At 36.8% G+C, this 17,519-nt stretch overlaps 2 protein-coding genes across 2 annotated transcripts in view; both read right to left on the minus strand.

The window, feature by feature from the left end:
* Positions 1-17,519, minus strand: part of LOC132979657 (ubiquitin-conjugating enzyme E2 variant 3-like) — a 138,264-nt gene that overhangs the window by 100,588 nt on the left and 20,157 nt on the right. The gene's annotated exons all lie outside the window — the stretch shown is intronic.
* inhbab (inhibin subunit beta Ab) lies at positions 6,222-14,941 on the minus strand. Its single transcript, XM_061043698.1, has 2 exons — positions 14,366-14,941; positions 6,222-7,113 (listed from the first exon to the last, which is right to left on the minus strand). Exons 1-2 carry the CDS (start codon positions 14,769-14,771, stop codon positions 6,344-6,346), a joined length of 1,176 nt encoding a protein of 391 aa, XP_060899681.1. The 5' UTR covers positions 14,772-14,941; the 3' UTR covers positions 6,222-6,343.

Below are 17,519 nucleotides of genomic sequence, written 5' to 3' on the forward strand. Positions count from 1 at the left end.
GCAATAAGTAAGGTCTCTTACCTGCTTTTTGTAACATAACAATGAGTAAGGTATTTTACCTGCTTCTTGTGAAGTGTCTCGAGATAACACTTGTTATGAGTTGACGCTATACAAATAAAAGTTGATTGATTGATTGATTGATAATTAATAAACATGCTCCCTGGACAACAATTAAAGGCAAGGGTTGACATTTACCTTGGATAAAAGGATATCTTATACACTTATTCAAACAAAGAGACAATGCTTGGAAAAAATACTGTACAACAAATAATTATTCTGACTGGAATGCTTATAAAGAGCTGAGGAATAAATGTAAAACCAATACTAGAAATGCTAAGTCAAATTATTACAAAGATTGTCTGTCAACTGATTTTAAGAACCCAAAGCAATTTTGGAAGAGAATCAATAGTATAACCAATAAACCCACAAAAAATCCTACTACTCGTATCAAAATAAACAATGAAACTGTCAGTGAACCATCATTAATTGCAGAGGCATTTAGCCAACACTTCTCTACAATTGGTAGCTCCCTGTCTGGTTATTCTCACTCTGACTTTACCCCGACTCAGAACAGATGTGGCAGTTCCTTTTCCTTCAAAACTATCACAATCATCCAATATCCAACAAGTCACTGATGGTCTAAGCTCTGGATGCAGTGCTGGTCCAGATGGTCTGGAGATTAAGTTCTTTAAACTTGCCTCTCATATTTTATCATTTCCCCTGGCTGGTTTATTTAATTTATCGCTTGCAACTGGTAAAACTCCCTCATCCTGGAAATGTGCCAGAGTAACCCCTCTTCATAAAGGGTGTGACCCCACGGACATCAATAATTATAGACCTATCTCAATTATTAATAGCATTGCAAAAATATTTGAAAAACTCATCTTTAATCAAATATCTAAATATCTTAATTATCACAACTTATTATCAACACACCAATCTGGTTTTAGACCAAACCACTCGACCACCACTGCTCTACTAAAATTCACCAATGACATACAGTCAGCATCTGACAGCAATATGTCTACAGGTGCTATATTTATTGACCTTGCTAAAGCATTTGACATGGTTGATCACTATCTCCTTTTAGATAAACTACATGCTATTGGTCTCTCTACTGACTCTTTGTTGTTTTTCAACTCTTTTCTTCATTATAGAAGTCAATGTGTTTTTTTTCAGGGCAGCCAGTCAGACTTCAAGATTATTGATAAAGGTGTGCCACAAGGTTCATCTTTAGGTCCTCTATTATTCTCCATCTTCATCAATGACCTCTCACAAGTCTGTTCTGACTGTCAAATTCATTTATTTGCAGATGACACTTTAATATACTCCTCCAGTTCGGACATTTCACAAATTCAATACTCGATACAATCTGATTTTAATCTAGTCCAAAAATGGTTCTCTGTCAATAAGCTTCTTCTGAATAAGAAAAAATCATATTTTATGTTGTTCTGCACTCGACCAGATTCTTTGCCCTTAACAAAAAACTGCCATATTAATTTCCTGGATGGAACAGCATTAGAAAAAGTAGATGAATTTAAATATTTGGGCCTTTGGCTAGATTCCCAGTTATCTTTCAAACCTCATATCAACTCAATTTCTAAGAAAATATATGCCCGTCTAAAATCACTTTATCGTTCTGTTGAATGTTTTTCACTGCAAGTCCAGAGAAGAATCGTGACACAATTGGTGCTGCCAGTCCTTGATTATACTGATGTTATCTATGGGAACACCTCAGAGACAAATCTTCGACCTCTCACTATCTTATACAACCGTCTCTGTAGATTTGTTCTGAGGTGTCCATATAGGACCCATCACTGCCTAATGTATGAGTCCTTGAATTGGCTGGCTCCCAAGTCCAGAAGGACATTTCATTGGTCGCTATTTACTTTTAAATGTATCTATTTTAATTTTCCTCCGTACTTGAAACTATTTTTCTAATCCCTTTCAGGTCACAGTATAGCCTAAGGCATACTGATCATCTATTTTTCCTCACACCAAGAATCAGGAAAGAAATTGGTCGCCGTGCATTTAAATTTAAAGCTCCATCAGACTGGAATAACCTACCTCGCTCACTTAGATCTATCACCTCTTTTCATATCTTTAAATCATCTCTACTTACTCATTGTCAAACATCCTGCTCTTGCTTTTGATTTTCTTTCTCTGTTGGACTTAATTTGTCTGGACCAGCTCTCCTCTTGCTTGCGCCCGTGTACCTCATATCTACATGTATGTACTGTTCTGTACCTTGTGCCTTAATGTTGCGTACACTATGTGTGTAAGTACTGTATAGTGTGTATGCATATATATGCAGAGATTTTCCTTTCTTTTTTTCTTTTTTATTATTATTATATATATTTTTTTTTTTCTCTTCAGATTTTTTCTGATTGTGTAATACTGGCTGGTTGGTGGGTGGCTAGGCTTGGGGGAGCATTAAGTGTGAGTGAATGTGAGTGAGTGTGTGTGTGTTTGTGGTGTGGGTGTCTCTGTGTTTAAATGTTTGGTATTATGTTTTGGATTTCCCTTTTATTTTGATTTTGTATTATGATGATTAATTTATGTTTTGTAAGGACCCCCTTGAAAATGAGATGATGCATCTCAAGGGGCTATCCTTGAAATAAATTACAAATAAATTACAAACCAGGCGTTTAAACTCACAATGACCATCAGCACTGATAATCACTGTGTGTTTACACAGGGTCAATTGTATTCATAAAGTTATATGTTTACTTGTTTACATGTTTACATTTTGACCTTTAGTTACCTTTACTTATATATATATTCTAAGAACAAGTCTCCTTCTGTCTTTGTATTTTAAACTGTTATATACCCAACTGTTATGCTGCACAGTTCTGGATACACCCTTTTTGAACATCTTCTTTATCTCTTCATTTGTATATTTCTCTTATATTTTTGGTATTTTCATCAGTTGCTTTGTCGATGTAAGCTTTTGTTTCCCATTTCAATAGAGAGCTTTGGTTTGATTTGAATTGAAGGAGGGTGAGGCACGTATCAAAGTGTCCGAGTAACTTCTCCAAAGACCAACCTGAACCAGCGGCATGAACTCCTGTATTTGATCATGATTCAAAAATGTCTTTTTAAAAAAAGTTGGATTTAAAGCAGCAGAGTGCAGCTCTGAATCTGTTTGTAATTCAAGTTTGATTATTGAGGCAATGTGCTCTATTACCCAGAGTGCTTTGTGTGAGTTTGTAGGTCAGTGAACAATCAGACCGTTGCCTTGCCAACTGGTCGCCGCTGTCCCCCTTTTCCTTGGCTAAACATTTAGTGCCCCCATTTTTCCTGGTGGATTATTTAATGTTAAACACTCAGATCTCTGTCCTGAAGGGGGGGGGGGGGGGGCGCAAGAGGACACAGCATGCTGTCATTAATTTTAAAGAATGGGTTTGCTGTTAAAAAAAGACACAAACATGATTAAAGGTTGAAAGTTTTTTGTTTATTAATGAAACTAAAAAAAAATAAATTTGATTATTTTTTATAAGAAATAAAATCTATTCACGAAGTTTAACATTCATCATCAGTAATATCAGTCTTTGGTTTATTTCTCAATTTAATATTCAATCTCCAATGTGTGCAAATATTAACATTCAATTTGTTACTATATTAAAAACAATAAACATCACCATCATCTTCATTATAATTTTCATCCATTCATCCATTTTCTTCCGTCGCCGTGGCAGCTAGCGTAGTAAATGAACCCAGACTTCCCTCTCCTTTGGTCAATTTGACAGAACGTCCTTGAGGCCAACCAAAAGTCCTTCTCCATAGCCTCCCCGAACTCCTCCCACACCCGTGTTTTTGCCTCCGCAATCACTGAAGCCACAGCCCTCCCATCCACCCGATACCTGACAGCTGCTTCCAGAGACCCTTCAGCTAACCAAACCCGAAAGGCCTTCTTTTTCCTCCTTTTTCAGACTGACGGCTTTTCTTCACCATTGGTGTTCACCAGCGGATTTTGTAATGTGCCACCATGACAGTCACTGACGGTCTTCTGACCACAACTCCTTTGAACATGGACCACTTGGACTCCATGTCCCAAGCTCCGTCAGGATGAAAGAGGAGTTCTTCCTGAGGTGGGCGATGAAGACCTTATGAACAGGGGCCTCAGCCAAATGTTTCCACTTCACCCGCACTACACGTTTTGGTTTACGAGGTCTGTCCGCCATCTGATCCAACTCACCACCAGGTGGTGATCAGTTGACAGCTCTGCTCCTCTCTTCACCCGAGTGTCCAAAACAAAACGGCCTCAGATCTGATGAAACAACAACAAAGTCGATCATCGATCTTTGGCCTAGGGTGTTCTGGTATCAGGTACACTTATCCAAGTACACAAAAACACATCACTGCCCGAACATGGTGTTTGTTATGGCCAATCTATGATCGGGCAGGCTGTGCCTTGAGTTGAGCCCAACTATATCTAGCTGGCAGCACTCTACCTCCAGTACCAGGTCCGGCTCCTTCATCGCCAGAGAGGTGACATTCCACGTCCCGAGAACTAGTCAGGGTCGCCTGGGATTAGCATGCCCAGGCATCCACCTATGCCTGCCATCCGGCTTGGCGTGCACCCAATGCGTCTCCCTGCAGGTGGTGGGCCTACAGGGCGGCGGCTCCATGAAGGTGTTTCAGGCTGAAGGTGATAATCAGAACTAATTACTCAAAAGTCTTCTCACTTTCAGTAAGAAAAGGAACCATTCTATCAAATATGTATGTTCAACAATGAAACACAACAGAACACGGTGTAATAAAACAACAGAACACACGGTGTAATAAAACAACAGAACACAGCGTAATAAAACAACAGAACACGATGTAATAAAACAACAGAACACGGTGTAATAAAACAACAGAACACACGGTGTAATAAAACAACAGAACACACGGTGTAATAAAACAACAGAACACGGTGTAATAAAACAACAGAACACACGGTGTAATAAAACAACAGAACATGGTGTAATAAAACAACAGAACACACGGTGTAATAAAACAACAGAACACACGGTGTAATAAAACAACAGAACACGGTGTAATAAAACAACAGAACATGGTGTAATAAAACAACAGAACACACGGTGTAATAAAACAACAGAACATGGTGTAATAAAACAACAGAACACACGGTGTAATAAAACAACAGAACATGGTGTAATAAAACAACAGAACACACGGTGTAATAAAACAACAGAACACACGGTGTAATAAAACAACAGAACATGGTGTAATAAAACAACAGAACACACGGTGTAATAAAACAACAGAACATGGTGTAATAAAACAACAGAACACACGGTGTAATAAAACAACAGAACATGGTGTAATAAAACAACAGAACACACGGTGTAATAAAACAACAGAACACACGGTGTAATAAAACAACAGAACACGGTGTAATAAAACAACAGAACACGGTGTAATAAAACAACAGAACACACGGTGTAATAAAACAACAGAACACACGGTGTAATAAAACAACAGAACACGGTGTAATAAAACAACAGAACACGGTGTAATAAAACAACAGAACACGGTGTAATAAAACAACAGAACACACGGTGTAATAAAACAACAGAACACAGCGTAATAAAACAACAGAACACGATGTAATAAAACAACAGAACACACGGTGTAATAAAACAACAGAACACGCGGTGTAATAAAACAACAGAACACGGTGTAATAAAACAACAGAACACACGGTGTAATAAAACAACAGAACACAGCGTAATAAAACAACAGAACACGGTGTAATAAAACAACAGAACACACGGTGTAATAAAACAACAGAACACAGCGTAATAAAACAACAGAACACGATGTAATAAAACAACAGAACACACGGTGTAATAAAACAACAGAACACGCGGTGTAATAAAACAACAGAACACGATGTAATAAAACAACAGAACATGGTGTAATAAAACAACAGAACACACGGTGTAATAAAACAACAGAACACACGGTGTAATAAAACAACAGAACACGGTGTAATAAAACAACAGAACACGGTGTAATAAAACAACAGAACACACGGTGTAATAAAACAACAGAACACAGCGTAATAAAACAACAGAACACGATGTAATAAAACAACAGAACACACGATGTAATAAAACAACAGAACACGGTGTAATAAAACAACAGAACACGCGGTGTAATAAAACAACAGAACACGATGTAATAAAACAACAGAACACGGTGTAAGGAATGACTCACACCGACTCGAGAACGTGTTGCATAGGCTCTTCAGGTGGTTCCAATGTGGAAAAGAGTCTAAACTAAACAAAAAACTGCTCAAAAGCATGAATTGTTTGATGCATCTCCGTGGTTACGAGCAGCCACACTCGTCCACGATCATGTCCTGGACGTCCTTTTTGATTATCTTTTGCTCCTCATTGAAGTACAGCATGGACATGGCACGCAGCCTCGTGGGTACGCAGCACGACCGCACGTTTTGAAACGGCCCATGGCCCCTCAGGCGATAATGGTTGATGACCATTGAATGGAAGGACAGGGACGAGCCGCCGAAACTTGCCATGTGGTTCGGACAGTCTCCCTCACAGTAGTTGGCATGGTAACCGGACGGAGCAATGATCCAGTCGCTCCATCCGATGTCCTTGAAGTCCACGTAGAACTGTCGTTTGCAGCAAAGGCGAAGTTTCCCGTCGCACTCAAGACCTCGTTTGATTCGTCGCTGGGTGAGCTCCTCTCGAGGTCGCATCGTCACAGTGAGGAACGGTCGGTGAGACTGATCTCGCCCTCCTGCTCCAGTCGCCAGGACAGGCAAGGCTCCACCCTCAGCGCACAGAGGACAGGAAACCTCCAGGTTGAGTGAGCCGCTGCCGCCTTCAAGCAGATTCTGAACCTGGCGAGAGATGGCCAGGGTGTGCCAGCCACTTCGCCGAGCGTCCACCATCTTCTCTAAAACACAGTCCTCCTCACCTTTATCATCCTCAAGAAGCAGCCTCAGCATCACTTTGCCTTTCGCTCGATTTCCCTTCAACACCTTGAAGAAGATCCAGACATTGGCCTGTTCAACCACAGACGAGTCACTGCTGTCCATTGTAATGTCAAAGGTCACAGAGGTCGGAGAGCCTCCTGAAACACAGAGAAGTTAGCGTGTTAGCAGGAATTAGCCACATCCCTCAGAAATGGTGATCTGGTTCTCAGGTGCTGGTGAACTCCAGGATCTTTGACACCAAAGTTTGGTTTTCATTTACACGTTGCTCCTGCTTCAGGGTTAGATTAAAAGTAATCCAGGTTTAAGTTATTTTAACAATCTTTAAAGATCTGACGGTTTTCACTGGAGAACCTGTTTTCAATCAGGATCATAAAAAGTGCAGGTGAAGAGGGTTACTTCTGTTTGATGCTAAATGGAGACAACAGTTTGTATTTGACCCCGCTGCGTTTGCTCTGAAATGAATGTTTCTCATCAATAAAGACACCAAGCCCCCTCTCGTTTTGTCTTCCTGTCTTTTGAATGAACGAACAAAGAAATTAATTTACGACAACGGTATGAATGGAGCCACTGCCTCTAAATATATTCCATGTGAGCAGTGACACTAAAAAAAGGAAAAGCCTGATTACAGGGAATGTTGTTAACAAGGTCAAACACACACACACACACACACACACACACACTCTTTGTCTCTCTGCAGGATAATTACTGAGGCCCAGATTTGTCTGAATAAAAAGATTATTTACGGCCTGAGACCACTCGGTATGCCCCCTCCTCTAATTTGAGCCTTTGAGGGACAATTTGAATCAAAAGAAAAAACTATTTATAGCACAAAGACATTCTGTACATTTATGTAAGCAGAAAGACAACAGGATTGGTCATGAGCTACTTCCTGCTCATTGTTTTATCTGACACGTTAAGTATAAATATCAATATATGTATTTAAGTGTGTTCTGAATGTACTTGTGTTTGAAAACCTTTTATTATTATTTTTTTAAAGATATTTTTTGGACATTTTAAAACTTTTATTAGATAAGAAAATTGAAGAGAGACAGGAAATGTTGGGAGGAGAGAGTGTGGGACGACATGCATCAAAGGACCAGGGCCGGATTCCAACACATGTCCGCTGTGGTGAGGACCTTAGCCTCAAATAGCACATGGAATGAACGACATAACCACTAGGTTATTTGATTAGTGACACAAACTGAAACGACAGTATGACATCAACGACAAGATTACTATGAGTCTGTAACGTTTAACTAAGTCAGTATCATTTTAACATTTTAACTGTGACTATGTTATATTTTAACATCTTAACTGACTCTCTAACATGTTAATGACTCTCTAAAATTTAACTGACTCTCTAACATGTTAATGACTCTCTAAAATTTAACTGACTCTCTAAAATTTTGACTCTAAAATTTAACTGACTCTCTAAAATTTAACTGACTCTCTAACATTTAACTGACTCTCTAAAATTTAACTGACTCTCTAACATGTTAATGACTCTCTAAAATTTAACTGACTCTCTAAAATTTTGACTCTAAAATTTAACTGACTCTCTAACATTTAACTGACTCTCTAAAATTTTGACTCTAAAATTTAACTGACTCTCTAACATTTAACTGACTCTCTAACATTTTAATGACTCTCTAACATCTTAATGACTCTCTAAAATTTAACTGACTCTCTAAAATTTTGACTCTAAAATTTAACTGACTCTCTAACATTTAACTGACTCTCTAACATTTTAATGACTCTCTAACATCTTAATGACTCTCTAAAATTTAACTGACTCTCTAACATTTAACTGACTCTAAAATTTAACTGACTAAAATTTAACTGACTCTCTAACATTTAACTGACTCTCTAACATTTAAATGACTCTCTAAAATTTAACTGACTCTAACATTTAACTGACTCTCTAACATTTAACTGACTCTCTAACATTTTAAATGACTCTCTAAAATTTAACTGACTCTAACATTTAACTGACTCTCTAACATTTAACTGACTCTAAAATTTAACTGACTCTAAAATTTAACTGACTCTCTAAAATTTAACTGACTCTCTAACATTTTAATGACTCTCTAAAATTTAACTGACTCTCTAAAATTTAACTGACTCTAAAATTTAACTGACTCTCTAAAATTTAACTGACTCTCTAACATTTTAATGACTCTCTAAAATTTAACTGACTCTCTAACATTTTAATGACTCTTAAATTTAACTGACTCTAAAATGTAACTGACTCTCTAAAATTTAACTGACTCTAACATTTAACTGACTCTCTAACATTTAACTGACTCTAAAATTTAACTGACTCTAAAATTTAACTGACTCTCTAACATTTTAATGACTCTCTAAAATTTAACAAACTCTCTAACATTTTAATGACTCTTAAATTTAACTGACTCTCTAACATTTTAATGACTCTCTAAAATTTAACTGACTCTCTAACATTTAACTGACTCTAAAATTTAACTGACTCTCTAACATTTAACTGACTCTAAAATTTAACTGACTCTCTAACATTTAACTGACTCTAAAATTTAAATGACTCTCTAACATTTAACTGACTCTAAAATTTAACTGACTCTCTAACATTTAACTGACTCTAAAATTTTAATGACTCTCTAAAATTTAATTGACTCTAACATTTAACTGACTCTAAAATGTAATTGACTCTCTAAAATTTAACTGACTCTTAAATTTAACTGACTCTCTAACATTTAAATGACTCTCTAAAATTTAACTGACTCTCTAACATTTAACTGACTCTAAAATTTAACTGACTCTAACATTTAACTGACTCTAAAATTTAAATGACTCTCTAACATTTAACTGACTCTAAAATTTAACTGACTCTCTAACATTTAACTGACTCTAAAATTTAATTGACTCTCTAAAATTTAACTGACTCTTAAATTTAACTGACTCTAAAATTTAACTGACTCTCTAACATTTAACTGACTCTAAAATTTAACTGACTCTCTAACATTTAACTGACTCTAAAATTTAACTGACTCTCTAACATTTAACTGACTCTCTAAAATTTAACTGACTCTCTAACATTTAACTGACTCTCTAACATTTAACTGACTCTCTAACATTTAACTGACTCTAAAATTTAACTGACTCTCTAACATTTAACTGACTCTCTAAAATTTAACTGACTCTCTAACATTTAACTGACTCTCTAACATTTAACTGACTCTCTAAAATTTAACTGACTCTCTAACATTTTAATGACTCTCTAACATTTAACTGACTCTCTAAAATTTAACTGACTCTCTAACATTTTAATGACTCTCTAAAATTTAACTGACTCTCTAACATTTAACTGACTCTCTAAAATTTAACTGACTCTCTAACATTTAACTGACTCTCTAAAATTTAACTGACTCTCTAACATTTAAATGACTCTCTAAAATTTAACTGACTCTCTAACATTTAACTGACTCTCTAAAATTTAACTGACTCTCTAACATTTAACTGACTCTCTAAAATTTAACTGACTCTCTAACATTTAAATGACTCTGTAACATTTAACTGACTCTCTAACATTTAAATGACTCTAAAATTTAACTGACTCTCTAACATTTAACTGACTCTAAAATTTAACTGACTCTCTAACATTTAACTGACTCTAAAATTTAACTAACTCTCTAACATTTAACTGACTCTAAAATTTAACTGACTCTCTAACATTTAAATGACTCTCTAACATTTAACTGACTCTAAAATTTAACTGACTCTCTAACATTTAACTGACTCTAAAATTTAACTGACTCTCTAACATTTAACTGACTCTCTAAAATTTAACTGACTCTCTAACATTTAAATGACTCTCTAAAATTTAACTGACTCTCTAACATTTAACTGACTCTCTAACATTTAAATGACTCTCTAAAATTTAACTGACTCTCTAACATTTAACTGACTCTCTAACATTTAACTGACTCTAAAATTTAACTGACTCTCTAAAATTTAACTGACTCTCTAAAATTTAACTGACTCTCTAACATTTAACTGACTCCCTAACATTTAACTGACTCTCTAACATTTAACTGACTCTCTAAAATTTAACTGACTCTAAAATTTAACTGACTCTCTAAAATTTAACTGACTCTAAAATTTAACTGACTCTCTAACATTTAACTGACTCTCTAACATTTAACTGACTCTAAAATTTAACTGACTCTCTAAAATTTAACTGACTCTCTAACATTTAACTGACTCTAAAATTTAACTGACTCTCTAAAATTTAACTGACTCTCTAACATTTAACTGACTCTAAAATTTAACTGACTCTCTAAAATTTAACTGACTCTAAAATGTAACTGACTCTCTAACATTTAAATGACTCTAAAATTTAACTGACTCTCTAACATTTAACTGACTCTCTAACATTTAACTGACTCTCTAAAATTTAACTGACTCTAAAATTTAACTGACTCTCTAAAATGTAACTGACTCTCTAACATTTAACTGACTCTAAAATTTAACTGACTCTCTAAAATTTAACTGACTCTCTAAAATTTAACTGACTCTCTAACATTTAACTGACTCTCTAACATTTAACTGACTCTCTAAAATTTAACTGACTCTAAAATTTAACTGACTCTCTAACATTTAACTGACTCTCTAACATTTAACTGACTCTAAAATTTAACTGACTCTCTAAAATTTAACTGACTCTCTAAAATTTAACTGACTCTAAAATGTAACTGACTCTCTAAAATTTAACTGACTCTAAAATTTAACTGACTCTCTAACATTTAACTGACTCTAAAATTTAACTGACTCTAAAATTTAACGGACTCTCTAACATTTAACTGACTCTAAAATTTAATTGACTCTAACATTTAACTGACTCTAAAATTTAATTGACTCTCTAAAATTTAACTGACTCTTAAATTTAACTGACTCTCTAACATTTAAATGACTCTAAAATTTAACTGACTCTCTAAAATTTAACTGACTCTTAAATTTAACTGACTCTCTAACATTTAACTGACTCTAAAATTTAACTGACTCTCTAACATTTAACTGACTCTAAAATTTAACTGACTCTCTAACATTTAAATGACTCTCTAAAATTTAACTGACTCTCTAACATTTAACTGACTCTAAAATTTAACTGACTCTCTAACATCTAACTGACTCTCTAAAATTTAACTGACTCTCTAACATTTAACTGACTCTAAAATTTAACTGACTCTCTAACATTTAACTGACTCTAAAATTTAACTGACTCTCTAAAATTTAACTGACTCTCTAACATTTAACTGACTCTCTAAAATTTAATTGACTCTCTAACATTTAACTGACTCTCTAAAATTTAACTGACTCTCTAAAATTTAACTGACTCTCTAAAATTTAACTGACTCTCTAAAATTTAATTGACTCTCTAACATTTAACTGACTCTCTAAAATTTAACTGACTCTCTAAAATTTAACTGACTCTCTAACATTTAACTGACTCTAAAATTTAACTGACTCTCTAAAATTTAACTGACTCTCTAACATTTTAATGACTCTTTAACATTTATCTGACTCTTTAACATTTAACTGACTCTCTAACATTTATCTGACTCTCTAACATTTTAACTGACTCCCTAACATTTTAATGACTCTCTAACATTTTAATGACTCTCTAACATTTTAATGACTCTATAACATTTTAATGACTCTATAACATTTTAAATGACTCTCTAACATTTAACTGACTCTCTAACATTTATCTGACTCTCTAACATTTATCTGACTCTCTAACATTTAATTGACTCTCTAACATTTAACTGACTCTCTAACATTTTAATGACTCTCTAACATTTAACTGACTCCCTAACATTTTAATGACTCTAACATTTTAATGACTCTCTAACATTTTAATGACTCTGTAGCATTTTAATGACTCTCTAACATTTTAATGACTCTCTAACATTTTAATGACTCTATAACATTTTAATGACTCTCTAACATTTTAATGACTCTCTAACATTTTAATGACTCTATAATATTTTAATGACTCTCTAACATTTTAATGACTCTATAACATTTTAATGACTCTGTAGCATTTTAATGACTATCTAACATTTTAATGACTCTCTAACATTTTAATGACTCTATAATATTTTAATGACTCTCTAACATTTTAATGACTCTATAACATTTTAATGACTCTGTAGCATTTTAATGACTCTCTAACATTTTAATGACTCTCTAACATTTTAATGACTCTATAACATTTTAATGACTCTCTAACATTTTAATGACTCTCTAACATTTTAATGACTCTATAATATTTTAATGACTCTCTAACATTTTAATGACTCTATAACATTTTAATGACTCTATAACATTTTAAATGACTCTCTAACATTTTAACTGACTCTCTAACATTTATCTGACTCTCTAACATTTATCTGACTCTCTAACATTTAACTGACTCTCTAACATTTATCTGACTCTCTAACATTTAATTGACTCTATAACATTTTAATGACTCTATAACATTTTAAATGACTCTCTAACATTTTAACTGACTCTCTAACATTTATCTGACTCTCTAACATTTATCTGACTCTCTAACATTTATCTGACTCTCTAACATTTAATTGACTCTATAACATTTTAATGACTCTCTAACATTTTAATGACTCTATAACATTTTAAATGACTCTCTAACATTTTAAATGACTCTAACATTTATCTGACTCTCTAACATTTAACTGACTCTCTAACATTTATCTGACTCTATAACATTTAATTGACTCTATAACATTTAACTGACTCTCTAACATTTTAACTGACTCTCTAACATTTATCTGACTCTCTAACATTTTAATGACTCTCTAACATTTATCTGACTCTCTAACATTTTAACTGACTCTCTAACATTTATCTGACTCTCTAACATTTTAATGACTCTCTAACATTTAACTGACTCTCTAACATTTTAATGACTCTCTAACATTTAACTGACTCTCTAACATTTATCTGACTCTCTAACATTTAATTGACTCTATAACATTTAACTGACTCTCTAACATTTTAACTGACTCTCTAACATTTATCTGACTCTCTAACATTTTAATGACTCTCTAACATTTATCTGACTCTCTAACATTTTAATGACTCTCTAACATTTAACTGACTCTCTAACATTTTAATGACTCTGTAACATTTTAACTGACTCTCTAACATTTAACTGACTCTCTAACATATTAATGACTCTGTAGCATTTTAATGACTCTATAACATTTTAATGACTCTCTAACATTTTAATGACTCTGTAGCATTGACTCTTTTAGACTGTTAAATTAGAGATCAAACTTCTATTTTCTTCTTAGTCAGTGTTATTTGATCAACAATGTTGGATCGCACCTGGCTCTGCAAAGGTGATTATTTCTGATGGTGGTTCAGGGGATATTGTTGTGCCCTGGCCTTCCTGGATCTCCACGCTGCCATCTTCAGCAACACGGCCCACATGGAGTTTCTTGATGGCGTTGAGCATTGCAGCACGAGGGACTGGCTGTGTCAGATTGGGCCGAGTGCTCAGGTGCAGCATGTTCAGAATGTGACGTTTCACTGCCTCCACCATGTCATTCTGTCCTCCCAAAGTAGACGAGTTCCTCCTCATGTGAGACAAAGAGCATGATGGACAATCCGAGGACGGCGCCCTCTCCTGGAGCCGAGACTTTACATCCACCTCCAAAGCCGGAGAGACTGTCGGAGAGGCATCAACCAGAAGACCCATAGCCAGAAAGAAGAACACGGAAAAAGGGCACATGATGTCAGAATAGTTTGGTCCTGGTGGTTCTGGTCCTGGTGGTTCTGGTCCTGATGGTTCCGGTCTGAGCTGAATGTGTGCAGGGTCAGTCTACTCTCCCTCTCTGCTCTGTAATTATACCTCTCTGCATGTTTAATCCCTCCCTCCATCCACAGAGGTATTTCCCTGTGAGTCACACACACACACACACACACACACACACACACACACACACACACACACACACAGTGAGTACTCTCTCAGAATATCTCAGGACTGTTTGTGGTGTTTTCTCCTGAAAGAACGTCACGACAGAAGAGGAGGTGGAAGGAGGGAAGAGGAGGAAGAGTGTCCCTGATTCATTCTCACCACACACACACACACACACACACACACACACACACACACACACACCACACACGCTGATGACTCAAAGTAGAATCATCGTCACCTCACGTGGAGGAGAAACTCTGTTGGTGTGAAATAAATTTTTAGACTGAAAAGACAAGTTTATTGATATAATTTTAGTCCTGCAAACAGCAGATGGGGAGCTCAGAACAGATCGTCACACACGCTCACAGATATTTTAAGAATGATGACATCACTACGCCTCTCTGGCCAGTTTTCTTGAGGACCTTGGTTAGACTTTGAACTTAGACCTCCAGATCAAGAAGCTCAACAGCAGTATCATTCTTCTGAAGGAGAAAAGTCCGCCTTTCTCAGATTCTTCATCAATGCATTCGTTACCTCCAGGTTGGATTATTGTAATTCTCTTTTGTCAAGGTGCTCTGGTAAGTCTCTAAAGACTCTTCAACTGGTCCAGAATGCTGCAGCTCATGTACTGACTAGAACTAGGAAAAGGGACCACATTACTCCTGTCTTGGCTTCTCTGCACTGGCTCCCTATACAGTATAGAATAGAATTCAAGATCCTTCTTCTCACTTACAAAGCTCTAAATGGCCAGGCACCATCTTATCTTAAGGAGCTACTAGTGCTGTACTGCCCCTCGAGAACATTACAGTCCCAGAATGCAGGCCTACTAGTGGTACCTACAGTCTCTAAATGTACTATTGGAGGTAGAGCCTTCAGTTATCAGGTCTGCTCGTAGTACCTACAGTCTCTAAATGTACTATTGGAGGTAGTGCCTTCAGTTATCAGGCCTGCCCGTGGTACCTACGGCCTCTAAAGTGCTATGGGAGGTAGAGCCTTCAGTTATCAGGCCTGCTCGTGGTACCTACGGTCTCTAAAGTACGATGGGAGGTAGAGCCTTCAGTTATGAGACCTGCTCGTGGTACCTACGGTCTCTAAATGTACTATGGGAGGTAGAGCCTTCAGTTATCAGGCATGCTCGTGGTACCTACAGTCTCTAAATGTACTATTGGAGGTAGTGCCTTCAGTTATCAGGCCTGCTCGTGGTACCTACAGTCTCTAAATGTACTTTAGGAGGTAGAGCCTTCAGTTATCGGATCTGCTCGTGGTACCTACAGCCTCTAAAATACGATGGGAGGTAGAGCCTTCAGTTATGAGACCTGCTCGTGGTACCTACGGTCTCTAAATGTACTATTGGAGGTAGAGCCTTCAGTTTTCAGGCATGCTCGTGGTACCTACAGTCTCTAAATGTACTATTGGAGGTAGAGCCTTCAGTTATCGGGCCTGCTCGTGGTACAGTCTCTAAATGTACTATGGGAGGTAAAGCCTTCAGTTATCAGGCCTGCTCGTGGTAGAGTCTCTAAATGTACTATTGGAGGTAGAACATTCAGTAATCAGGCCTGCTTGTGGTACAGTCTCTAAATGTACTATTGGAGGTAGAACATTCAGTAATCAGGCCTGCTTGTGGTACAGTCTCTAAATGTACTATGGGAGGTAGAGCCTTCAGTTTTCAGGCATGCTCGTGGTACCTACAGTCTCTAAAGTACTATGGGAGGTAGAGCCTTCAGTTATCGGGCCTGCTCGTGGTACAGTCTCTAAATGTACTATGGGAGGTAGAGCCTTCAGTTATCAGGCCTGCTCGTGGTAGAGTCTCTAAATGTACTATTGGAGGTAGAACCTTCAGTAATCAGGCCTGCTCGTGGTACAGTCTCTAAATGTACTTTAGGAGGTAGAGCCTTCAGTTATCGGACCTGCTCGTGGGACCTACGGCCTCTAAAGTGTTATGGGAGGTAGAGCCTTCAGTTATCAGGACTGCTCGTGGTACCTACAGTCTCTAAATGTACTATGGGAGGTAGAGCCTTCAGTTATCAGGCCTGCCCGTGGTACAGTCTCTAAATGTACTATGGGAGGTAGAGCCTTCAGTTATCAGGCCTGCTCGTGGTACCTACAGCCTCTAAATGTACTTTAGGAGGTAGAGCCTTCAGTTATCGGACCTGCCCATGGTACCTACGGTCTCTAAATGTACTATGGGAGGTAGAGCCTTCAGTTATCAGGCCTGCTCGTGGTACCTACGGTCTCGAAATGTACTATGGGAGGTAGAACCTTCAGTTATCAGACCTGCTCGTGGGACCTACGGTCTCTAAAGTACTATGGGAGGTAAAGCCTTCAGTTATCGGGCCTGCTCGTGGTACAGTCTCTAAATGTACTATTGGAGGTAGAGCCTTCAGTTATCGGGCCTGCCCGTGGTACCTACAGTCTCTACATGTACTTTAGGAGGTAGAGCCTTCAGTTATCAGGCCTGCTCGTGGTACAGTCTCTAAATGTACTATGGGAGGTAGAGCCTTCAGTTATCAGACCTGCTCGTGGTACCTACAGTCTCTAAATGTACTATGGGAGGTA

This window comes from Labrus mixtus, chromosome 8 (assembly GCF_963584025.1).
Source record: "Labrus mixtus chromosome 8, fLabMix1.1, whole genome shotgun sequence".
Taxonomy (NCBI): Eukaryota; Metazoa; Chordata; class Actinopteri; order Labriformes; family Labridae; genus Labrus; species Labrus mixtus.